At 49.9% G+C, this 25,658-nt stretch overlaps 1 protein-coding gene across 1 annotated transcript; it reads left to right on the top strand.

The window, feature by feature from the left end:
• Window positions 1-5,396: 5,396 nt before the first annotated feature.
• Window positions 5,397-10,545, top strand: BATF2 (basic leucine zipper ATF-like transcription factor 2; the record flags this gene model as incomplete). The annotated part of the gene is made up of 3 exons (XM_079708786.1): window positions 5,397-5,435; window positions 6,777-6,881; window positions 9,880-10,545. The coding sequence occupies 3 exons, from the start codon at window positions 5,397-5,399 to the stop codon at window positions 10,543-10,545; spliced, it is 810 nt and encodes a 269-aa protein (XP_079564912.1).
• Window positions 10,546-25,658: the final 15,113 nt, after the last annotated feature.

Raw genomic sequence — 25,658 nt, forward strand, 5'->3', positions numbered from 1 at the left:
TGGCCACTTCCCCAAACCAGCCTCTGAGTGAGGCCTTCCTGTCCCTCAGAGCTCTTGTGGGAACCGACACAGAAGCTAAGAAGGGAGAGAGCTGTTTGAGGAGTGGAGAGGCTCCCTCCAGGGCCGGGGTGATTGTCCTTTCTCTCCAGTGTCCAAGATCTCAGCAGGGTGCCCAGCGTGGACTTCTCCACCATCCAAAGTGGACAGTGGGAATGTGACATCACAAGGGAGGTACAGCCAGGGACACGGGGACAAGAAGGAGCTCCCTGGTGACTGCTTTCCATGCATGGTTTCAGTTATCATGACAGCCTATTATACAGACGAGGAAACTTGAGGCCCAGAGAAACCAAGGGCCCTGTCCAAGATCACATGGTTAAAAGAGGCAGAGAGGGATTTGAACTCAAGCCTGTTTGGGACTTGGACCACCGGGGAATATCCACGTGCCGTGGTCACTACTGCCACATCCCGCGAAACCCTGGGAGGCTCGCTGACTCTTCAGTGCTCAATTGTCTATAATGTATAGTCCCTGCCCTCTTCCAGAAGTTTAAGTCAGCTTCCCAGAAAGATGTGTACGTTCAAGGAGTAGCAGAGAATCAGAAACACAAGGCTTTGGAGGCAGCAGGGGGCCCAGCAGGACTGGGGGGTGGGAACGTGTGCCAGCTCCCACCTAGGACTGGATGGTGATGGCGTCATAGAGCCCCTGTGAAGTCACCCAGTTCCTGGGAGGCCCAACTATTGGCAGATTCCAGCTCTAATGAGAGTCCCCAAGGTCAAGGTGCTGTGCTGAAGTGAAAGTCAATCCTTTCCTCCCTGTACCCGGGGTTGTCCCCACGATGTCGCTGCCCCAGTCCTTGCCCAGCATTCAGTTCATCTGGAGTCATCCCCTTAGCAAGCCTTTCCTTTCCCACTTATGGGTCCCTGTGAAACAATAAAAAGAGAGAGGGCTGGACTTGGTGTCAGAGACACGTGGGGATTGAGTCCATCCCACATGGGGATGTGACCTGGCCAAGGGATGTACCGCTGAGCAGCAGCTTCCTCATATCTGAATCTGAACCAAGGTGGTGGTGTCAGCCCAGCATTCGTTCCCCCTTCTCCTGCCAACAGCACCCCAGTACCCTCTGGAAGTTTCCCCTCCCTCACCCCTAGTCCCTATGGGACCCCAGCTTTAACTATTTCACCTTATCTCCTGGCCACAGTGACTGATGTCAGGAATAGCCACAGGATTCAAGCCAGACCAAGCAGAGCCAGGTCTGGGACCTTTGTTGGAAGTACTGGGAAAGTGGCAGGGGATGGAGGGATGCACCCTCCTGGGGCAGCTAAGCTGGTGTTTCAGGTGGCCAGCTTACCACCTTGAGCCGGACCTGCCTGAGAATGTATCCAGCCGGGGGAGAGCAGATGGGGTGAGACAATGACTCCTAATGACGTTGCTTGGGCATCAAGATCTAGCCGTACCTGAAGCTGTTATACTTGAGACTTGTCAGTAACTTAAGCTTAGTTAGATCATTTATGAAGCTAAGGATCCAGAGATAACTAATTTCCCGTCTCTTATTGAGACTCCTTTGTAAGCATGAGAAATTTTTAGCAGATTTCATCAAATATTAAGTGCTGCTTCTTACATATGGACACAATCATTAACCCTCTTTTCATTAAATGTATTTCATTAGAAAAAATATCTCATCCCTGTTCTTGCATTCTGCTGTTTTTTTCTTAGAATAATAATAATAAAATACAAGCCTGCTGTATGTGAGCAAAAAATTCATCAGTCGTTTATTAAGTGCATTTGTTAAAAGTTTAACAGATGTTTATGGGACTTACTGTGTGCCAAGCACTGTTCTAAGCCCTTTACATATATTACTTCATTAAATACTTATATTATTACAGTGAGGCATAAAGAGGTTAGTTAAATGACTTGCTCAAGATCAAGTTCCAGGCCCTGGGATCAAGCCCCTCCCCCCATTCTTCAATGTCCTTCCCAAAGAGCTCTTTCTCTGCAAAGCCTTTTCTGATCTCCCCAACAGGAAGTGCCCCCTGGCCGCCACAGATGCCCTCACAGAGGCAGGCTGTCACCCTCCTGCCCTGCCCTGCAAGTCAATGTGCTGGGCATGTGTCCTACACCCCATCTGGTTGTGAACCCCTCCCAGCTGAGGCTTAGCTTCCACACAGGCCCATCCATGGTTGTGGGCAGGAAGTCGACAGTCAGCCTCAGCCCCACCAGCAGTCACCTGGCCTCTTTCTCTGCTCTCCATCATCCGAAGCTCCCTCGAGGTGCCCTGAGGAGGCAAATGAGGGGTGCTCATGATGGGGGACCTAGAGAGAGGGGTCCTCATCCCCAGGCAGCTGAAGACCGCAGGCATCTCTCCAACCCCAGCAGGCATGGGAAGGAATTGGGACAGGGTATCAATGCGTCCTGGCCTCTCCCAAACCAGCTGTGTGACTGTCACCTCCCGGTGCCTCAGTTTCCCCACTGGTAAAATGAGGAGGACAGTTAGGGAGAGTCCCCCAGGAACCTAGGAAAGTTCCTGTGGGAATGAGTAAAGCAGAAGTTTTTTACTCATCCAGGAAGCTTTTGGGGTTCCCGGATGGCAAGCTGCCTGCTGGACTTTCACTCATGTATTCATTAATGGAGCGCCTATTATGTGGTGGCAGTGTCTGAGGCACTGGGGGTGCTTCAGAGAGCAAGATGGGCAACGATCCGGCTGCCCGGGAGCTCACTCTGTAGCTCTGGTTTGGGGAGGCCTCTGAGCCTCCACCCACAGGGGGCAGCAGGCTTGGGACTAATGGACCAGGCCCTTCCATGCTGGGTGTGGAGAAACACTGAGGGCTTGGAGGAAAGAAGTGCGTCCTCCCACAAGCTCTGCCCCCTTCCGCCAGGTGACCTTGCCTCTCTGGGCATTAGCTCCTCACCTTCTAAGTGAGAAGTTGGACTGGTTGGCCCTGAAGCCTGCTCTGCCAGCTTTGCATGGCCATTCACGGTTAAACATTACCCACTCTGTGTCCCTCCCTCCCTGCCACTCCTCAGGGAGACCAAGCCATAAACGCTGCCTTCTTCAATCTTCCTCCATGGCTATGGGCCTCTGAGAGCGGCCACAGGCATACTCGCTGACTGTCTCCTCTACACCTGAAGCCAAGGTCTTGAGAGGGGAAGACTGGTGGTCCAGGTCTGGGCCTGGGGGCTTAGAGTGGGGATACTTGGGCCCTAGCCTCCCCACACCCCATCTGCCTCCAGATGTTTTTTCTTGGTTACATCATGCACGGCTCTCTGGATCCTTCCCTGAGGGGCTCATGGCTTAATGAGCCCCTCAGGTGCCCTCCTCAGGCAAGATGCCTCAGCCCTCCTGGTTTCTGGGAAACAAAAATAACTCAGAGAGGCTCCTCTCCCATGCCCCTCACAAGCAAGGAGGGCCAGGCCCAGCTGTCATGCCCAGCCCCACCCACCCAGGTGTTTTAAATTATGAGGCTGCATAATTAATCCTGTGTACCCATAAATCTCAGGAGTGGGAATGGATCCTAGCCAATATGCAAAGAGCTCTCTTCTCATCTCATTCTTCTCGGTCTTCAAATCAACTTTATAAATAGGTATAATTTCTTGGTCATCCACAGCATACATTCGAGAACACTGAGGCTCCAGGTGATAGACCTGCTGAGTAGAGTGCCAGGTGTCAGAGTCAAGTCTGACTCTAAAGCCCAAACTGGTTTCATACCCACTTCACAGCATAGCAGGAGACTATTACAGTTAATGCCCTGCTCATGACAGACGTCACTAATCAATCATGGCATGGCAGACATTGCTAATCAATTGCAGTGTTCTTTTCTAATAAGCTCAGAGGCAGCTGTGAACTCCTAAACACAGTACTCCAGGACACCATTTCCTATCAGAAGATCGAATCCACAGTATTTGCCATTCTGGTGAGCCCACACCATCAGCCTTGAGTCCTCAGGACTCAGGTACAACCCCCAGATGCTCTAGTCAGCAGGGCACAGGGCTCTTCACTGTACATCAGTTGCTGTGTTGTTCTTGGAGAGGGATTAATGGCTCCACCATCCCCTGAACTGTTGTCCCTTCCAAGCATGGTCTCTCTTAGAGACACAACAACCATACAGGTTTGCATGGGGCTTCAGGTTTTTTTAGGTCTTTAATAGATGTTTTTATTATGAAACATTCAGGTATACCCCAAAGTGTAGTTAATAATATTATCACAGACAATTGTGTTCCCACAGTTGAAGCAACAAAACATCCCTAACACAACCGAAATCCCTGTGTGTCCCATTCAGTCCATCTCTACCTCCACCCCCGCCGGCTACCACGCTCTGAATTTTGTGTTTCTCATTCTCATGCATATTTTTATACTTTTCTCACATAATTACACATCCATATTATTCAACATTACAGAAATTATTTTTGTTCAGATCTTGTTGCCACTTGTCATTTTCATACAATTGGATGTTATGAACTTTTAGGCATGATGATAAGTGCAGCTTTGAATCTTCCACCGTATCATAATTGTGAATATTTGTTGAGCCCTCATTCTACACCAGGCATGCTTTTAGGTGCCTTACCTGCCTTAACTCATTTAACCTTCACGACAAAATTATTTTTATCCCCACTTTACAGATTTAGAAACAGAGGCACAGAAAGGTGAAATTATGTACCCGAGTCACATAGCTTGGAAGCTGTGCTCTTAATTGCTAGACATCACTCTCTCTACTGCTGCGTGGTCTGTTGTATGAAAACACAGTCATTAGCCATCTGTTCTCCTATTTAAGGGCCGTTGCTTATTTTTGCAGACACGCCTCAACTTTAGTCTCACAGGGTTTGGGGGCGGTTGTATTATCTTGCTTAGTTCTGACATCAAGCCTGAGAGTGGATGTCTGTATCATCTCCCTTTACAAATGAGGAAACTAAGGCTCAGAGAGGGTAAATCACCTTCTCAAAACTGCACAGCTCCAGCAAACCAGAGGTGGACTGTGAACCTGGGCTCCTGCAACTGTAGAGACCAGGGGTTCTCCCGTATCACATATGAGCCCTCGGTCCCCCACTGGCTTCCTCTTGGCTCTGTCCACGGCAGCCTGCCCTCCCTCTCCCAGAACACCCCTCCCCACACCGGGCATCCAGGCTCCCTCCTCTCGCCACCCTCCACCGCCCTCTTTCCAGAGAAGGGGCCCAACCGGAAGGCCAGTTCGTGTTAGGAAATTCCAGCCACATGAGCCAACCCAAGCCTGGGATTCTGAGCAGCCAGTGGCTTTAGGAGAAACTGAAACTTGGCTTACTGGGGGTGGAGCGGTCACGGAGGATTTAAAGAGCTGCCACTTCCTTGGGTTCCCAGAGGGTACTGGGAGGTCACAGCGGCAGAGGGACACCCTGAACCGGGTGTGAGCCTCTGTTCTCCTGCCCCACCATGCACCTCTGTGGGGCTAATGGGCCGCTGATCAGGATGGTGAGTACAGGGGCCAGGTTCAGGGGATGAGAAGGGGAGTATGCCCCAGGGTGCCCGGTACCAGCTCTGTTCACATGGGCTGTGTGGCCGAGGGCTCACACACCCTCTCTCTGGGCCTTAGTTTCTTGAGGGGATTGGATCGAGGGCTTTCCTGCTCTCCCATTGCAGATCCAGCCTCCAGTTTAGAACTTAGCCTCTGAATACTGCTGTCTCCTAACCCACCTGTTCGCTCACTGCCATTACAGGAGCCTTCTCTTTCCTCCCCGAGTTCTCTGGCCATGGTTCCCTTGGAACCTTGCCTCTCTCCCAGGACCCAGGTACCAGAGGCCCACCCACTTCTCTCTCTGCAGGTCTTTCCCCCAGGCTCCAGTCTCTCAGTCCCCACATCACCAGGAAGGGGCCTGCTATGGCCATGAACCTAGGAGCACAGAGTCCTCCACCAGGGAGGCCAGGGTCTTGCCTGAGGTCCCTACACTCAGAACACACCTCCCAGAGTGACCTGTGGGAGGGCGGGTTGAGCTGTGGGGTCTCCAATGTTCCCTCTTGTCTGACCTTCCAGAGCCCTGGGCATTTGGGTTAAACATTTCATCTAAGTTTCATGAACCCCAGTGTAGGGGGAGGGTCACAGCTGTCAACCTTTGAGTCCACTCTTCTACCAGAAGGGACTTGATTCACCCATTCTAGGATGCTGTCCCCCTAGAATGCGAACAACTTGAGGGCAGGAAGTTTTGCCTCTTTTGTTCGCTGCTGTGTCCCCATAGCTCAGTGTGTGGCACATAGTAGGTGCATAAGAAATATTTCTTGCATAAGTGAATATCAGCTTTGGGCCTGAGCTAGGCATGGGAATATGGAGTGAAATCAGAACCCCCACCCTGCCCTTACAGACAGAGCTCATGGCTAGAGAAATCAACACCTTGACCGTGGAAGTAATAGCGATCAGAACAAGAGCGGCTGACTTTTATTAACCCCTGCCTGCTTTATGTCCTGTGAGGAAGGCGCTGGTGCCTCCACTGTATGGATCAGGTAGCTGGGCACAGAGAAGTGAGTGATCTGCCCAGAGCAACATGGCTGATAAGGAGACGGTGGGTGTGAAGTCGGTCCTGTCTGGGTTTGAATCCTCGCTTGTGCTGCCCCATCGTGAGCTGTGAGCAGGACACGTGGGTGAGGCTGGCAATCCACTGAGGAGTGCTGTGTCTGCGATGGGGTGTGTGGACACTGGGGGAGCCAGAGAGAGCTTCGAGGAGAAGGGGGACCCTCGGGGACTTGATTCAAGAAGGGTATGGCTTTACAGCTAGCCAGCCCCTGCCAGGACCCCTGAGCTTTTGGCCTCTCTCCCTACAGGACCCTGAGGAACATCAGAGGCAGCTGAAGAAGAAACAGAATAACTGTGCAGCCGCCCAGAGAAGCCGGCAGAAGCACACGAACAAGGCGGATGCCCTGCACCAGGTGGCGGATGCCTCCCTTCCCATTCCTGATGTCACTTACCTGGCCCGGCCACCTCTTCTCTGTCCCGCCTATGAGCAGTTCCCCCTGCACTGCCGTATGTGCCAGGGGGCCTGAGTTTGGGAGGAGGGAAGGGCTTTGCAACTGAGATTTGGAAATTCCTGGGTGTTGAGTGGAAACCGTGTGCCAGACACACGCTGGGCTCCAGGGACATGACGGTGCATCCTCAGCCCGGGCCTACCCTCAAGGCACCCCCAATCTAGGGGGAGGAGACAAGGAGGGAGGCAAACAGGGAAAACCTGGCTCAGTGACCAGCTGAGGCACTGGTTACAGTCCAGCTCCTGGCCCCTCCCCACCCAGGAGCCACCTCAAGAGGTGCTGCACTCTGATGGACAGGTTCTGATGGGGGTGGCCAAGACCACGCTGTGAGAAACCGGTTCAGGGTTAAGATGGGCTGGCTTTAGAGTCCCAGCTGTGGCACTCATTAGCTGCAAGTTACTTCCTTCACTGAGCTTCACTGTCCTCATCTGAAAATGGGGACAATAATCCCTGCCCACTGGCAGGACCCTTGTGGAGACTAAAGGAGGCAAAGGAGCCCGGTGGGAAGGGGGGGTCTCCACTTACACTTGCCTCTTCACCTTGGACGGTAACCTGACCTTGGATGGTAACCTGACCTTGGAGCTTCCCTTCTACCTCTATGAAGAGAGAAAGGACACCACCAGTTCCATCCCAGGGGGACGATTAGGCTGGGTTCAGGACCTGGGCTTTGGGAGGGCTGCATACATGTTAGTCCTTATAGCAATGAGTAAAATTCAGAGCCCTCCACACCCAAAGGCCCTACACTCTCTGTAACCCCGCCCCCACCTGTCCACTGTCCTCTCCTAACATCCTACACCCTGTTCTCTCTGTTCCTTCACTGGCCAAGCACATCCAACCTCAGGGGCTCCCCCTGGCTGCTCCGTCTACCTTCAGACAGCAGCCTAGCTAGATCCTCACTTCTTTCTAGTTGTTGGTTCAAATGTCACCTCCTCAGAAGGAGGTGGTCTTTCTAAACATCTGAGCTAAAGAGACCTCTCCTATTACTCTGCTTTATTTTTCTGGTTAGTACTCACTTCCTATCACATATTTAGATGTGATCATTGCTTGTCTTCCTCACCAGACTGTAAGCACTCTGAGGGCAGGGAACTATTCTGTTCCCTGCTGTTTCCCCATCACCTGGACCAGTGCCTGACAAATAGAAGGGACTCAATAATTCCCTGTGGAGCGATTCATAGAGTCAGGATAAAGTGCTTTGGGAACACATAGGTGGGAGCAACACACAGGTAGTTGGGTCAAGGTGGTATAGAGGTGAAGCCTGAACTGGTTTTCAAGGATGAATGGGAGTTTTCCAAATGGATGAAGGTAAGAAAAGACATTTCAGGCAAGCAAAATAGGGCTGGCATGGCCATAAGAGAGTAGCACCCTGTAGAATGCATGAGAATGAGGACTGATGCCCAGGATGGTGCCTGCCTGGCAGCGGTAGAGACTTCCTGCGTTCGTTTATTCCTTCCTTCCAGAAATCCCTATTGAGTATCTCCTGTGTGGCAAGCACAGTTCTAAGCATTGGAGATACAGCTGTGACTACAGCAGAAAAAAGCCCAGCTCACCCTCCCCAGGGCTCATATTTTCATGGGGGAGCTGGACAAATAAATGACCTATGAGGTATTTGGGATATCAAATGGTGATACGTGCTTTGGGAAAAAGTAAAGCAGGGAAGAGGGAAGGGACTGGGGCACGTGGGGTGATAGAAACCTAACTAGGGAAGCCGTCCCGGAGGAGGTGACATTTGAGCAGCCTGAAGGTGGCGAATGAATGAATGAGTGAACGAAAGAGTGAAGAGCGAGTGACTCAATTTCTGGAGGTGAATTTAAGCTTTTGGAGAATTTAGGTGAAGGGTGACCTAATGACATGTTTTTAAAATGTCTCCACATTCCACGGCAGAAACCAGCTTGGGAGTGGGGCTGCGGGTGGCTTTGAGGCCTGTTAGAACTTTGAGTCCATGGCTTAAGCAACATTTTAATGCAAAACACCCTTGCAGCTTCTTCTTTTGAAAAGTGTCCATAAAGGGGGGTAGGTGGGGGAGGGGACCAAAGGAAGTCACTGAGCCTGATGAGCTGTGGAAATAGAGTTCCTTCTGCGTTTTCCACCATTGTTGTCATCATAAATGGTTGTTTAGAACTGCACGTTGATTACTGTCCCACTGGGTTCTCAGAACCCAGGGTTCAGCAGAACAGAACCTAAATGCGGAACAGAACACACCTGCGCTGCCAACCTGTAAAACATGACCCTGGACTCCGGCCACGGTGCCTCAGTGGGAAAGTTCTGGGCACTGGGGAGGTCTGGCAGTGGCACTAAGCCGCCTAGAGGTGTCCAGGACAGAGGACATCTAAGTTGTCACAAGAAGGCCATGTCAGGATTAGCCCGAGGATGGGGGTGCTGGAAGTGTCCAGGCAGGGGAGAACGGAAATGTGGCAAGGAAGCAGCATCCATATGGGGAACAGGAAGTAGGGGCGTCAAGAGAAGTCGGAGAGAGAAAACTGGGGGTGTGAACTGGGGCCACCATGCACAGGGAGTCATGAGAGACTTCAGAGGGCTTTAATATTCGATTAACGACGCAATCACCCAATGTCTCCTCTGGGCCAAGAGATCTGGGTGGTTTGGGGGGCACACCAGTTAGGAGGCTGGTGGAGCTCCCAGGTGAGTGGAGATCCCAGGCTGACTAGCTCAGGGACCTGGCAGCAGGGATGGAGAGCAGGCAGATCTGAGCCCTAGCAGGACGGTGAGCTGGGGGGACTTGCTGATGTTACGGAAGGCTGGCCAGAGAGTAGCCAAAGGGCATTCAGACGGCGGTGGTATCCTTCCTCCTAAATCGAGGACCCTGGGGGATTGGGAAATAGGGCTCTTGCTGGGCCCCTGATTCTGGCTGACATAACGTTCCCCACCCATCTGCTTCTCCCCCCAGCAGCATGAGTCACTGGAGAAACACAACCACACCCTGCGGAAGGAGATCCAGGCCCTTCAGGCTGAGCTGGCGTGGTGGAGTCGGACCCTGCACATGCATGAGCGCCTATGCCCCATGGACTGTGCCTCCTGCTTGGCTCCAGTGCCCCCTGGCCGCTGGGGCCAGGCTGAGTGGCCCCCAGGCCCCGTGCGCCCTGGACGACATGGCTGCCAGGAACAGCCAAACCCGTTTCGGACCCCGGTCTCCTCTCCAATGGCTCTGCAGCTCTCTCCAGATCCACAGCCTCATGGTTCCCTTGGCCTCCTCTTGTCCCCTCTGCCCTCACTGTCCCTTGGTCCCACCCCTGTCACTACATCCTCTGCCCAGCCGTCCCCTAGCCCTGTCCAATCTGCCTCGCTCACTGGCTCCGGCCTGCTGAGGTCTTCCTCCAAGCTCAGCACCCTCCTGCCCAGCCCCCCAGCCCAAACTCCCCCTCTACAGTCCCTCGGGCTGGAGCACCCCACCAGGGGGAAGCTGGCATCCTCAACCCACAGCCCCTCAGCTACTCTGGGGCTGGGCTCTCTGCAGGGCAGGGAGCATAAAGCCTGCTTCCTCAGCAACAGATCGGCAAGGGCCCCACCCCCTCTGGCCTTCCCCCTGCTCTCCTATGCTCAAGTCCACTTCTAACCCGCCCCCCAGAGCTGGGCTGGCCCCTTCCTTGGACTCAGGAAGGAGCCTCAGCACATGGGCATCTCCTCTGTTGCCACTGGAAGCTGCCTTTATTGGCTGACCAGCTGAACCAGTATTTCACCAGGGAAAGGAAGCCGTCACTGTGTGCCCACCACTCTGCCAGGTCCTGTCACCGCTACTTTCTTATTTCAACCTCTTGGTCATCCTGCAGAATCCAGATTGTCAGTCTATTTTTCAGGAGTGGGAAGGAGACAGGCTCAGAGAAGCCAAATGACTTGTCTAAGGTCACACAGCCTTTCTTGGGACCTGAAACACCACGATGTGCTCCTCCTTCTCCTAGTGGAATCATGGCTCAGGCACCCCAGGGGCTGAAGTCCTAGAAACTGAGAACTGGTGTGAGAGGTTTAAGTGCTGGGAGTGGAGAGGGGCTCTCCCTTCTGCTTTGTGATTCCCAGGGCCACAGAGCCCTGCAGTCTCTGAAACCTTGCCCTCGCTGCGGCTCGTCCAGAGTCCAAGCCTGGGGGGGGAGGGGCCAGGCAGGAGCCCAGAAGTGAATTCTTTCTGTTCTTTTCAGTGCCAAAGAACTGAACCTGTGGGTTGGAGTTGGGGACAAGCCTGAAGCAGTCCCCCCTGGGATTTCTACATGCTGAGTACCCATAGCCATACCATGACCTTGGGGAGATTGCGAAGGGTTAGCTCTCCAGGCTATTCCCCAGTAACTCCCTGCCTCCCCGCTTCTCCCAGGGCCATGGTGGGTGGACTTCTGAGAGCATTCATGTCATGCACAAAAGGCAGGTGGAAAGAATGAGGGAAGGACCAGGTGCAAAGTTATGTTTAAGCAAGTGCTGGACTTGAACCTGGCCGCGGTGAGAACTGTCTTCTCCGGTATCACCCCCATCCCTGTGCAGCCCTCAGACCCTCATTACCCTCAGGCCCCTCTGAGCAGTGCCCCTCATTGCTCTTTGGCCCGATGGCAGCTGGAAGAGCAGGGGCTTGGGGCTAGGTGGGAGCTCAGCTGTAGCGCCTGCTCGGGGATGGGGGTGGGGTGGGGGGTGGCGGGTTCTCATTCAGACTCAGGACAAACACTGTAAGGGACCTGAGATGAGAAACTCCAGCTCTTCACCCAGATTTTCACACACATGTAAACAGACACTATGCTAGTATTTGACACACTCCAGGATGCTGAGTACAAGTCTTGGTACCTAGACTTTATGGTAAATAAAGTGTTGTCCAATTCTTTTTGCTTTGGTTAGTTGTTTAAAGCTCTGGCTGTACCTTGTACTCTTGAAACCAAAAGGCCTTTGCAAGAAGAGGGAATAGTCTAGAATCTCAGAGACAGGTGACCCCTTGTAGACCTCCTAATCCAACCCCCCCTCCCATATTGCAGATGAGGAAACTGAGGCCTTGAGATGGGATGGAAGTGCTTGGACTCATACAGTAAAAGGAGGTGTCATGGCCACAGGATTGTGGATGGCTGCAGAGCTGGGGTCACCAGTAGGTTCAGGGAGAACAGACTGGTGGGAGGGAAGCCAAGATGCTGTTGGTTGGAGGTCTGGGACAAGAGTCGATTATGATGTACGGTGCTCCAGGACTCACAGGGAGATGAGGATACTGTGGCCTGGCTTGTGTCTATATACCCTAAAATTTGTCAGGCACTCTGTGTTTAACTCGGGTTAACTCAATGATGACTCTAATAACTCTGCAAGGTAGATATAGTTATTACCCCTCTGTTTGGAAGGGGAAAGTGAAGCCCAGAGGTGTTAAGGTCACATAGCTAGGAAATGGTATATTGTCAATGTAACTTTAGGAGCACTTAACCACAGGTGATCCTGCCTTCTACCTTCCCAGAACTTTCCCTGTAGGCCCTGAATGGAGGGGCCGAAACATGCCCATAGATGTGACCCAAGAAGGTAAAACCCTACTTTAAGCTCAAAACAAGTAAGAGAGGGGAGTGACTTAATTAACGTTGGTACACTCATACCCTGAACAGATGCTAAGAACAAAGAATGCTTTGAAGAATGTTTAGTGAGGTGAGAAAATGCTTATGACATATCAAGCAGAAAAAATAGAATGTGCAACTGTCACTATAGTGTGATATTATGTTTGTTTAAAAATATAGACAGAATCAAAGGAGTGCAAGGAGGTGTTGTAGATTCTTGAGGGAGATGAGCCAATATCTGTGAATTCCCAAACTGTGAACACAGCTACCACTGTAGCAGAAGCCTTCCACATGGTTGAATATATCCTAGAAATCTGTATCTGGGTGTATCTATTGCTGCGTAACAAATTATTCCAAAACTCAGTGGCTTAATCAACAAACATTTATCATCTCAGTCCCTGTGGAGCAGGAATCTGGGCACAGCTTAGCAGGTACCCCTGGCTCAGGGTGTCTCACAGGTTCCAGTCTAAGTGTTGGCTAGGGCTGCAATCATCTGAAGGCTCGAGTGGGAGGATCCACCTCCAAGCTCACTTGTGTGGCTGTCTGCAGGCCTCAGAAGGTCCACCCCCAAGCTCATTTACAAGGTTGTTGACAGGATTGAGTTTCTGGAGGGCTGTTGGACTGAGGACCTCAGGTTCTTTTTCTTTTCTTTTTAATATTTATTTATTTATTTGGCTGTGCAGGGTCTTTAGTTGCAGCACACGGGATCTAGTTCCCTAACTAGGGATCAAACGTGGACCCCCTGCACTGGGAGCACAGAGTCTTAACCGCTGGACCACCAGGGAAGTCCCCCTCAGGTTCTTATAGGCTGTTGGTTGGAGATATTATTTCCTTGCCACTTGGGCCTCTCCACAGGGCCACTCAACATGGCAGCTGCTTCCCTCAGAGCAAGTAAGCTAGAGAGTGAAAAAAGGTGAGTGATACAGAAGCCATAGTCTTTTTGTAACCTAATTTCAGACATGACATCCTGTCACTTTTACTATATTCTACTGAGTAGAGACAACTCACTAGATCCAGCCCATGCTCAAGAAGAAAAGATTACACAAGGGCATAAAACCCAGGAGGCAGGATCATTGGGGGACATCTATCTTAGAGGCTGCCCATCACACTGGGTGAGAACCAGCACTTTCTTGGATCCCTTCTTTTTCCTTTTATCATCACCACTAGCAGCTGGCTTTCTCTGGGGAGACCATCTCTTTAGAAGGAAACAATTTTGAACCTTTTGCAGCAGTGGCAATGCCCCTAGAGTGGGCAGAGAGGATCTGGTAGGTTTGAGGCTGCAGCAAGGCTAGAGACCCACAGCCTCAAGTCAGCCTTGCAGCAAGCACAATGCAGACGCTCACTCCTCAGAAAGACCTTTGAAGTGATGCATGAACAGTCAGTGCTGAAATAGCAGGTAGGTGTAGGCCAAGAGTCTTCTATGCTTTGAAAAGTAATCACTCACTGGAGGACTAAAGTTTAAATTCAATTTAAACTCTTTGAGCTATTTTTTTTCTGGTATTCACCTCTATAGTGGGTTGAATGGTTGCTCCCTAAAAGATAAGTCCACCCATAGCCTGTGAATGTGCCCTTATTTGGAAAAAGGGTCTTGCTGATGTAATTAAGTTAAGAATCTCAAGATTAAATCATCCTGGATTGTCCAGGTGGGCCCTAAGTCCAATGACCAATAAGAGGGGGTCCCTAGTAATGGGAAGAGAAGACACAAAGAAGAAGGTCATGTGAAGACAGAAGCAGAGATTGGAGTTAGGCAGCCTCAAACCAAAGAACATCTGGAGCCTCGAGAAGCTGGAAGAGGCAAAGAAGGCTTCTCCCCTATGGAACTTCAGAAGGAGCAGAGAGAGCCGTGAGGAAGCTGTTTCACTCATCCAGGTGAGTAATGGTGGTGGCCATGACCAGGGGGTAGCAGGGAGGTGGTAAGATGAGGTCTGATTCAGGGTGTGCTTTATAGATAGAGCTGATGGGATGTGCTCATGGATTGGACGTGGGGAGAGGGAGGAAGGAAGGATGATGCTGCAACTTGGGGCCTGAGCAACTGGTGGTTGGTAGTGCCAAAGACCAAGAAAGATTGGGAGAGGAGCAGCTTGGAGTGGGTGTGTGTGGCGGGGAGGGGAGATCTGGAGGCCTGTTTTGGCCATGTCAAGTTTGAGATGCCTATTTGCCATCTAACTGAATAGAAAAGAGTTTGGCAATTAGGGGAATGGTCAAGACCGGGTATATAAATTTGGAAGCCAGCAGTGTACAGATGGGTGGGTGGACACTGGGGACCAGATAAAATGATCTGTGAAGGCCCTTGCAGCTGTGTCTCTATGTGGGCCTCCTCTTCTTGTGCCCCAGAGCTCTCTCAGCCTGGCACTCCCTCCCTCCTGCATGCCCAGAATCTGCCCCCATCCTTTCTCGTCAAATGCGTCTTCCTCCAGGAAGCCTCCTATGACCCTCCAAGATAAAAATGACCCCCTCAGGCTCCTCATCACACCCATGTGCCTTTCACCAGCATCTATGATTTTCCTTCTTGTGTGACTGTGGCTTTTTTTTTTTTTTTTTTTTTTTTTTTTGCGGTACGCAGGCCTCTAACTGTTGTGGCCTCTCCCGTTGCGGAGCACAGGATCTGGATGCGCAGGCTCAGCGGCCATGGCTCACGGGCCCAGCCGCTCCGCGGCATGTGGGATCTTCCCAGACTGGGACACGAACCCGCATCCCCTGCATCGGCAGGCGGACTCTCAACCACTGCGCCACCAGGGAAGCCCGACTGTGGCTTTTTATCTTTCCATCTCCTTCAATGGCAGCAACCAGTCAAGCCCTCCATGAGTACTTTTAAACAGCTCATTCATTAGGAGGCAGTAAAGCATGATGGTGAGAGAGCTTGAGCTCCAGGGTCAGATAGGACTGGGTTCATGTCCCAGCTCCACTACTTCCTGGCTCAACTTCTTCAAGCCTCAGATTTCTTATCTGAAAAATGGGAACTGAAAAATGTACCCACCCACAATCTACCCTATGTATATGTGTATACATATCCATATATACATGTAAATATAATATATATTATATATATTATAGAAAAGCATATGTTCACCAAAAGACATGAACAGAATTTTTATATCAGGAATATGGATAAGGGTAGAAAACTGGAAACAACCCAAATGCCCCATCAAGAGTATAATGAATAGGGACTTCCCTGGTGGCGCAGTGCTTAAGAATCCACCTGCCAATGCAGGGGACATGAGTTCGAGCCCTGGTCCAGGAAGATCCCACATGCTGTGGAGCAACTAAGCCCGTGCACCACAACTACTGAGCCTGCGCTCCAGAACCCGCGAGCCACAACTACTGAAGCCCGTGCGCCTAGAGCTGGTGCTCCTCAACAAGAGAAGCCACTGCAATGAGGAGAAGCCCGTGCACTGCAATGAAGAGTAGCCCCCACTCGCCACAACTAGAGAAAGCTGCAATGAAACCCATATAGCCAAAAATAAATAAATTAAATAAATAAATTTATTTTAAAAAGTATAATGAATAACTTGTGGAATATTTTACACTAGGTAATGCTACACAGTAACAAGAATGAACAAACTGCAACTATATGGAATAATGTGAATAAACTTCACAAACAAAATGTCTGGCCATAGAAGCCAGACACAAAAGTGGAGACAATTTGTATGATCCGCTTATATAAAGTTTAAAAGTAGAGGGCTTCCCCGGTGGCACAGTGGTTGAGAATCCGCCTGCCAATGCAGGGGACACGGGTTCAATCCCTGGCCCGGGAAGATCCCACATGCCGCAGAGCAACTAAGCTCATGTGCCACAACTACTGAGCCTGTGCTCTAGAGCCCGTGAACCACAACTACTGAGCCCGCGTGCCGCAACTACTGAAGCCCGTGCGCCTAGACCCCATGCTCCACAATGAGGGAAGCCACTGCAATGAGAAGCCCGCGCACCACAACGAAGAGTAGCCCCCGCTCGCCACAACTAGAGAAAGCCCACGTGCAGCAACAAAGACCCAACACAGCCAAAAATTAATTAATTAATTAATTAAAAAGAAAAAGTTTAAAAGTAGAAAAAAGCTAATCTATGCTGTAAAAAGTCAGGGTTATGGTTACAGTTGGAGGATAGAACCTCGAAGGGGACAGGAGGGGGCTTCTGGGGTGTGATAATGTTCTGTTTCTTGAGCTTTGTGGTGGTTACATGAATATATTCACTGTACGAAAATTCACTGAGCTGTATGTTTATGATATGTGCTCTTTCCTGTTATGTCTTATATACTTAAATAGAAAGAGGGTGGATGTAAGGAGCACATCACAGTCCCGGGCATATAGCAAGTGAGCAATAAATATAAGCTACCGCAAAGGAATGAATGAAAGAACCCATGAAGCCATTGACAATCAGAACCATGGACAGATCAGAATCTGCATTCAAGGATGGCTGGAGGGGGCTTCCCTGGTGGCGCACTGGTTGAGAGTCCGCCTGCCGATGCAGGGGACGCGGGTTCGTGCCCCAGTCCGGGAAGATCCCACATGCCGTGGAGCGGCTGGGCCCGTGAGCCATGGCCGCTGAGCCTGCGCATCGGATCCTGTGCTCCGCAATGGGAGAGGCCACAACGGTGAGAGGCCCGCGTACCGCAAAAAAAAAAAAAAAAAAAAAAAAAAGGATGGCTGGAGGAAAAGGAAGAGATCACTGGTCTGATACAGGGGACTCGAGGCCGGAGAGAATCTAAGACCTTTCCTCTGAGATTAGCAGTTCAGTTCCTTCTGAAGGGCACTCCTATCGTGCAGAAAGGAGAACATTCCTAGGGGACCATGGGTATCCGTGTGTGTGTTCATGCAGAATTTCATTCCATTTTAAAAAGTCTGCAGCCCCTTGTTTTTCTAAGCCAGTGAATGCTGAAATCTCCCTAGAGAGGCCAATCCTGGATCCAGGACATCCCCTTCTTGCTCAGGTTCTTGCAGGCTTTGCTCACAATCTTGGGCTTGTGTTTATCTAGTTAGTGGGGAGAGGGAAGGACTCCAGGCAGGGTAAAAATAACCTATGACAGAAGATTTCCCAGTCATGAGCAGGCTCCAGGAAGGAAGGCATATTTTGTATCAATTTAATGAGCTGCTTCATCTGGTAGTGATTTCCCTGTTACTGGGAGCATCCACACAGAGGCTGCACAAAAACCTGCCAGGATACTGCAAGGAGGACTCCTACAACATGAAGAACTTACCCAGGTGAATGCTGAGGGCACGCCAAGACTAAAATTCTATTATTTAATTCAACACAAAATTTCCTTGAACGCATGAACTGCTTCTCTCTGCACTGCTCCTCTCACAAGTATGTTTCCTTTTCCCTAAGACTTGAAATATTTCATGCTCAGTAGGAAATTTGAAAAGCCGGGGGGAAATTATCTATACCATTGAAGACTACTCAGCAATAAAAAGGAGTGAATTACAGAGACACATACCAACTTGGATGGATCTCAAGGGCGTTATGCTGAGTGGAAAAAGACAATTTCAAAAGGCCACCTACTGTAAGATTCCACTATGTAACATTCTCAAAATGACAAAATTATGGAGATGGAGAACAGATTAGTGGTGGCAAAACTAATCCCAACACCATAACACCCCAGACTGCAAGCCACGTGGCACAGAGCAGTCCTCCTGGGTTCTCTTACCCTCCTGTTCTCCACCCAGGCACCCCTTCCTAATAAAGTCTCTTGCTTTGTCAGCACGTGTGTCTCCTCGGACAATTCATTTCTGAGTGTTAGACAAGAGCCCACTCTCAGGCCCTGGAAGGGGCCCCCCTTCCTGCAACGAAATGGCTTAATAATTCACAACACCGTCAGAATTTGATCAGCAGGAAGTGGATGGGAATGTGCTGGGCTTTGGAATCACAAAGACCCATACCCATCTGAGAGTTCCAGTTCTTTATATATATATATATATTTATTTATATTTATTTATTTATTTTTGGCTGCGTTGGGTCTTAGTTGCTGCGTGCGGGCTTACTCTAGCTGTGGCGAGCGGGGGTACTCTTTGTTGCGGTGTGTGGGCTTCTCATTGCGGTGGCTTCTCTTGTTGAGGAGCACAGGCTCTAGGCGCGCGGGCTTCAGTAGTTGTGGCTGGGCGGGGGGCTCTAGAGCGCAGGCTCAGTAGTTGTGGCTTGCGGGCTTAGTTGCTCCGCGGCATGTAGGATCTTCCCGGACCAGGGCTGGAACCCGTGTGCCATGCATTGGCAGGCAGATTCTTAACCACTGCGCCACCAGGGAAGCCCAGTGTTCCAGTTCTTGAATGTCCACAAATCGCTCCCGTTTTGGAGCCTCTTTAGAACTGGGATATTAATAACTGCTGTACAGCACCGGGGTGAGTACTAAAGGAGAGCGTGTACGAAAAGTGCTTCCACGACGCTCCACACACAGTAGGGGCTCCGCGGTCCACAGCACCGGACCTTCCCACGCCAGGCGCGCAGTAGGCGCGAAAAGACCAATGGGCGGACAAGCCCGGGAACCACGGAAAGGCGCTGAACTTCTGTGCTCCACCGGGTGGGGCGCGTGGCGGACCACTCCGGGTCTTGGCCTCGCGCGACCCCTGGATGCGGTCGCAGCGGCGCGCACGCGCAGACCGCGGCCAGGCCTCGGAGCGCGCGCCCACCTGGTGACCCTGGAGCGCAGCTGCGCGTGCGCCAAGGGCCTGGCCGGAGCGCGGCTCTAACGGAGGCGGGGCCAAGCGGCCGGGCGAGTCGTCGAGTCAGCCAGCCAGGCTTCGTGAGAGGTCGGCGCCTGCCTTTTTCAGAGAGCAGTTATTAGTGGGTACCCCGGCCGAGGCCACTTTGATGATGCACGAAGAACCCTTATGAGAAAGAGCCTGACCGAGCCTGGGAGGTCCTTGGGTCTGAGGTAACGGTCGGCACCGGCCTGGTGCTCTGGTGGGGTTGGCGCCTTACTCTGAGGGAGATTTCAGACCCCAGCCCCACTCCACAGCCGCCCCCTGAGGCAGCCTTCGCAGTTCCGGGCCCTTTTGGAAGCCCAGTGCACACAACGCCTGGGCTGTGCCCAGTGCAGGGCCTCGTGGTTGGGGCGGCAGGCCTGGCGCACAGGTCGCAGGCTGTGGAGGTGCGAGGGGGAGCCGCGCGGGCAGGGAGGGAAGCCGGGCGGGCGCCGCGAGCTGTGTCCACATCCCCTTCCACGGGCAAGTGAGCAGCGCTGAGGCGAAGATCCCTGTCCGGGGGCTGTTCCTGCCGCCACACCACACCCAGCACGAATGCTGCCTCTGGCAGAGATCCAGTCTTCTTAGGCCCCCAGCTCCGCTCACCGCACCCTCTTGAAAAAAGAAAAAAAAAAAAAAAACACTTAAAAAAACCACCCACAAAAGTGATCATTCTGTCCATAACCGTCCTCTAACCCAGGCTTAGCAGTTGCCTTGAAAACAAGTCTTGCATCACAACATGTCTTGTCACATCATGTCTTAATGATTTGAATGAGTTTCTGGCTTTCAGATGCCTGCCTGAATCTGAGTCAGGGCACTCAGATCTCTCTGTTCAGCTACTCGGGTCCTTGAATGTTGGCATCTGGGAAAGGTATACTCGGCCGTACATCTCGGCTGGACTTTTCTGAACTTTAGTTGCTTCATCTGCAGATAGTAAATCTACCACAATAGCCAGCAGTCTACCTAGAGTCTCTCTTGGGATATCTCGTGGGCACCTTAAAATTGAGCATGTCCAAAAATGGAGTCAACATCTTCCCCTCAAAAACTTACTTTCTAAGGCTCCTTTTTTGGGGAAGTGGCACTTTTACTTTTTCAATTATTTGTTCAAGCAACTCACAACTATCCTTATCTGTCCTTCTGCCTGACGCCATGAAGTCACCAAATCATGACTAGACATCTTCCAAACCAGTCCACTTCTCTTCATCTCCACTCATCACTAGAGACCATGCTGCTACCAGCCTCTGCCTGGAACCACAGGAGTCTCCTGGCTGATCCTCTTTCATTTGTTCTGGTTCTGGGTTATTTCCCACATTACAGTCAGAGAGATTGTTTTGGTTTTTTGTTTTGTTTGTTTTTTAAAACTCACAGACATGTGGTCATGTCATCTCTTTATTATGCCCTTCAGTGCAGTCCTGTTTCTCTTAGGATAGACTTCGCAGTCCATAACCTGGCCTGCAAGGAAGGCCCTCATCCCTTCTCTATCTGTATTTTCTCCCTGGATGATCTCATCCGTTCCAATAGCTGCAAATACTATCTGAACACTGATGACTCATTTATATTTCTATCCTGATTTCCATTCCTTGCATAGTAGGAGACCACCCCCTGGAAACATCCATTAGGATGTCTAACAGGTCTCTCACACTTAACCAAAACAGAACAGAAAGAGAATGACAAATCTTTTTCTCCAGAATCCTTCTCCATCTCAGTAAAGTGTGTGTACCATTACCTTCTAATAGCAGAGGCCAAAATCAAGAGCCATCCTTGATTCCCACATCTAGTCCATCAGTCTAAAATATACCCCAGGGCCTCCCTGGTGGCGCAGTGGTTGAGAGTCCGCCTGCCGATGCAGGGGATACGGGTTCGTGCCCCGGTCTGGGAGGATCCCATATGCCGCGGAGCGGCTGGGCCCGTGAGCCATGGCTGCTGAGCCTGCGCATCCGGAGCCTGTGCTCCGCAACGGGAGAGGCCACAACAGTGAGAGGCCCGCATACCACAAAAAAAAAAAAAAAAAAAAAAAAATAAAATAAAATAAAATAAAATAAAATATACCCCAAATCTAACTAGTCACTAACTACTAAGACCTCAAAGTCCAAATCAGAAGCATCTTTCTGCTGGACTACTACAAATCGTCCTAACTAGTCTGCCTGCTTCTACTCTTGTACTCTTAACTACAGTTCGTCTTCTTCTTGGCAGTCAGAGTGCTATTTCTAAAGCATACCTCAATTTCACTTCTTTTTATAAAACCCTTAGCATAAAATCTGAACTCTTTACAATGACCTACAGGTCTTATATGATCTAGCTCCTGCCTATCTCTCTGACTTCATTTCTTTCTACTCTGTCTTCATTCTCTGTGATCCAGTCACACTGACCTTTCTGTCCATTAAACCGGGGGTCCCCAACCCCCAGGCCACGGACCGGTAGTGGTCTGTGGCCTGTTAGGAACCGGGCCGCACAGTAGGAGGTGAGCAGCAGGCCTGTGAGCGAAGCTTCATCTGTATTTACAGCCGCTCCCGATAGCTCACATTACCGCCTGAGCTCCGCCTCCTGTCAGCATTATGGTGAGTTATATAATTATTTCATTATATATTACAATGTAATAATAATAGAAATAAAGTGCACAATAAATTTAATGTGCTTGAATCACCCTGAAACCATTCTCCCCCACCCCCGTGCATGGAAAAATTGTCTTCCACAAAACCGGTCCCTGGTGCCAAAAAGGTCTGAGACTGCTGCGTTGAACTACCCATCATCACAGGACGTCTGTGCTTGCTGTTTTTTCCTTCTTGGAATGCTTTTCCCCTTGACTTTGTTGTTTCACGTTCCATTAAGGCCTTAATTCAGTTGTGATCTCTTCTGAAAGGGCTTCGCTGGCCACACTAGCTAAAGCAGCCTCCCAGTCACTCTCTACTACAAAACCCTGTTTTATTTTCTTCATAATACCTACAGTACTTCAATTACATTTATTTATTTATATGTTTATTATTGCTCCCCAAACCTCCTGAAATCTAAGCTTTTAAAGACAAGGAGGGCTTCCCTGGTGGCGCAGTGGTTGAGAGTCCGCCTGCCGATGCAGGGGACACGGGTTCGTGCCCCGGTCTGGGAAGATCCCACATGCCGCGGAGTGGCTGGGCCCGTGCGCCATGGCTGCTGAGCCTGCGCGTCCAGAGCCTAAAGACAAGGAAACATGTCTTTCTTGTTACCCACTCTTCTCAGTACTCAGAACAATGCCTGATTCATAGTAGGCTCTCAAGTGTGTGCTGACTCACTGCTTATCTTTGTAGTCTTAGTTCGTAGCACTCTCCTTCTTGCCGACTGTGTTCTGAAGTACTATACTTCTCTCTCTTGAAATTACCACGCTCTCTTTCAACTGAGGATTCTTGTATCTGCTATTTCCTGTACCCACATCAGACCCCACACCCACTCTCCATTTGTGTCTCCCCAACTCATACTCATCCTTCAGATATGAGTCACTTACTTAGAGTTCCCTGACCTCCATTCTAGGTTAGGATTCTCTATCATGTTCCTATATCATCCTATCCGTTTTTTTTTCTTTTTTTCTCGGTATGCGGGCCTCTCACTGTTGTGGCCTCTCCCGCTGCGGAGCACAGGCTCCGGACGCGCAGGCTCAGCGGCCGTGGCTCACCGGCCCAGCTGCTCCGCGGCACGTGGGATCTTCCCGGACCGGGGCACGAACCCGTGTCCCCTGCATCAACAGGCGGACTCTCAACCACTGCGCCACCAGGGAAGCCCCATCCTATCCTTTTTTGTAGCAGTCATCACACTTAAAATTATTTGTAAGCTCTTTGTAGGCAGTGACCAAGTTCTTATTCTTCTGCACTTTATCTCCAGCACTTAAGTTTCTGGAACATAGGAGGCATGCAGCTATTTGTGAACTGAATGAATGAATATTGAGTGAACATAAGATTGAGAGGGTCAAATGAGGTAAAAATTAGGAGAGCAGTTAGCGTGGAGTGTAAGTTAGCTGAATCTGCCCTGCCTACTTCAATAGATGTTTTGAATCTTGTGAGATAGGGATAGGAAAGCATTGTATAAACTGAGAGTGCTTTTATAAATATAAGATTTTTTTTCATCAGATCCCTATGGTCTGATGGTCTTTCAAAGTACAAAGCTTTATGTTTCTTAACAGTAATGCCTGATTCTGTTATTTTAGAGCTATGCTTAGGTGGTAAAATATAAAGAATTGAGGCTAATATTGAGTCTAGGCTAACTCATAAGGTAACTATATTCTTGACACCCTTAATTCAGCTGGACTATCTTGCTTTAGCAATATGTCTGAGTTTTAGTCTTGCCCTTGATTTGTGACCTTGGTCAAATTAGATGATATCCTCAAGTCACGTTTAATATTTTTGTAAACCTAGTGAATACAATTCTTATCTCCCCCGTATCTCACCAGAGTTAGATTGAAGTCAGTAAAACGTTCCAGGTTTCCTGTGTGAAATTTGATCTCTTTATATAAAAAGTAATACAGTTTTTTATTAACTCAATTTCTTCAGAATCTGCCATTGTTTCATGCCAAGAACAAAGCTATATTTTAGAAGCTTTCTTTTCACACTTTCCTATATCTGTCTTCTGTCACTAAGACCCTTGAGATATGTACATCAAGGACTCAGAGTTTATAGCTCAAAATTGTAAAAGATGTTCCTTTCTCTCTAGCTAAGGATATTCTCTCCACCATTTGCCCTTCTGAAACTACTGATGCTTTTTCATCATTTTTAATCTTCTTTCTTACATTTACTGCTTCAGGGCAATGGGCAATCACCCAGTGGTGTAACCAAAAAATAAAATGTCCCTCATTGCCTGCAATTTTACATCCAAATGCTTTTAGGGTTCCTGGGATTAGTAGGATTTTTAGAGTGCTGCAGTGAATTCAGTGTGATGTGAATGCTAATAGGTTGATCATCACGTAACAAACCACAACTAATGGGCAGGTGGTGAGATGAGATACCATTCTGTTGCTTTTCTAGAATAAGGAGTACAGTCCTGGACCTATTGACCAAAGATAGTTTTGCTATTAACTTGTAGGATGGTTAAAATGGAAGTGGAAGAGCCATTTAGGTGTAAAGAGTAACTTAAGAGGTTGACTTAATCTCCTTTCTGGCCTATTGAGTTGTTCACTAAGGCCTTTTGATTTCATTTCAGGGCATCTTCCTACCCCTCTGTTAGAAGATTTAGTTATTCCTCCCCTCCCAAACAAAACAAAACAAAATCTGACACAGTTCCAATTGCAAATATATTTCTGAATAAATGCCAGTGGTGTTTTAAAGATTGTGTCTTACCAGAAAGAGTAGGTAGAAATCTAATGAGAAAGAGAATGTTATCAATAAGCATGGGAGTATCTTGGGTAGTCTTAGATCAGCCTCTTCTTGTCCTGTATCTTAACACTTGGATTTGTTTTGCTTTTAAAAACGCTATTCTTGGGACTTCCCTGGTGGTGCAGTGGTTAAGAATCTGCCTGCCAATTCAGGGGATACGGGTTCGAACCCTGGTCTGAGAAGATCCCACATGCTGTGGAACAACTAAGCCCGTGCGCCACAACTACCGAGCCTATGCTCTAGAGCCCGCGAGCCACAACTACTGAGCCCACGCACCACAACTACTGAAGCCTGCACGCGTAGAGTCCGTGCTCTGCAACAAGAGAAGCCACTGCATGAGAAGCCTGCGCACTGCAACGAAGAGTAGCCCCTGCTCGCCGCAACTAGAGAAAGCCCACGCGCAGCAACGAAGATGCAACGCAGCCAAAAATAAATTTAAAAATTTTTTAAAAAGTAATAGAAAATAGTAGCTGCTTATCAATGTGAGAAAATATTGGCACATTAAAAAAAGTGCTGGGCTTCCCTGGTGGCACAGTGGTTGAGAGTCCGCCTGCTGATGCAGGGGACACGGGTTCATGCCCCAGTCCGGGAAGCTCCCACGTGCCTCAGAGCGGCTGGACCCGTGAGCCATGGCCACTGAGCCTGTGCGTCCGGAGCCTGTGTTCCGCAACGGGAGAGGCCACAACAGTAAGAGGCCCGCGTATCGCCAAAAAAAAAAAAAAAAAAAAAAAAGTGCTATTCTTGTGGGATGAGGAGGGTGGGAGGGAGACGCGAGAGGGAGAGGATATGGGGTTATACGTGTGCATATAGCTGATTCACTTTGTTATACAGCAGAAGCTAACACAACACTGTAAAGCAATTATACTCCAATAAAGATGTTTAAAAAAGAAGGCTATTTTAAAAAAATTTTATTTTATTTTTATTTATTTATTTTTGGTTGCATTGGGTGTTCGTTGCTGCGCGTGGGCTTTCTCTAGTTGTGGCGAGCGGGGGCTACTTTTTGTTGTGCGTGGGTTTCTCATTGCGGTGGCTTCTCTTGTTGCGGAGCATGGGCTCTAGGCCCGCGGGCTTCAGTAGTCATGGCACATGGGCTCAGTAGTTGTGGCTTGCGGGCTCTAGAGCGCCGGCTCAGTAGTTGTGGCGCACGGACTTAGTTGCTGCGCGGCATGT

Source organism: Hyperoodon ampullatus, assembly GCF_949752795.1.
Source record: "Hyperoodon ampullatus genome assembly, chromosome: 7".
Classification (NCBI taxonomy): domain Eukaryota; kingdom Metazoa; phylum Chordata; class Mammalia; order Artiodactyla; family Ziphiidae; genus Hyperoodon; species Hyperoodon ampullatus.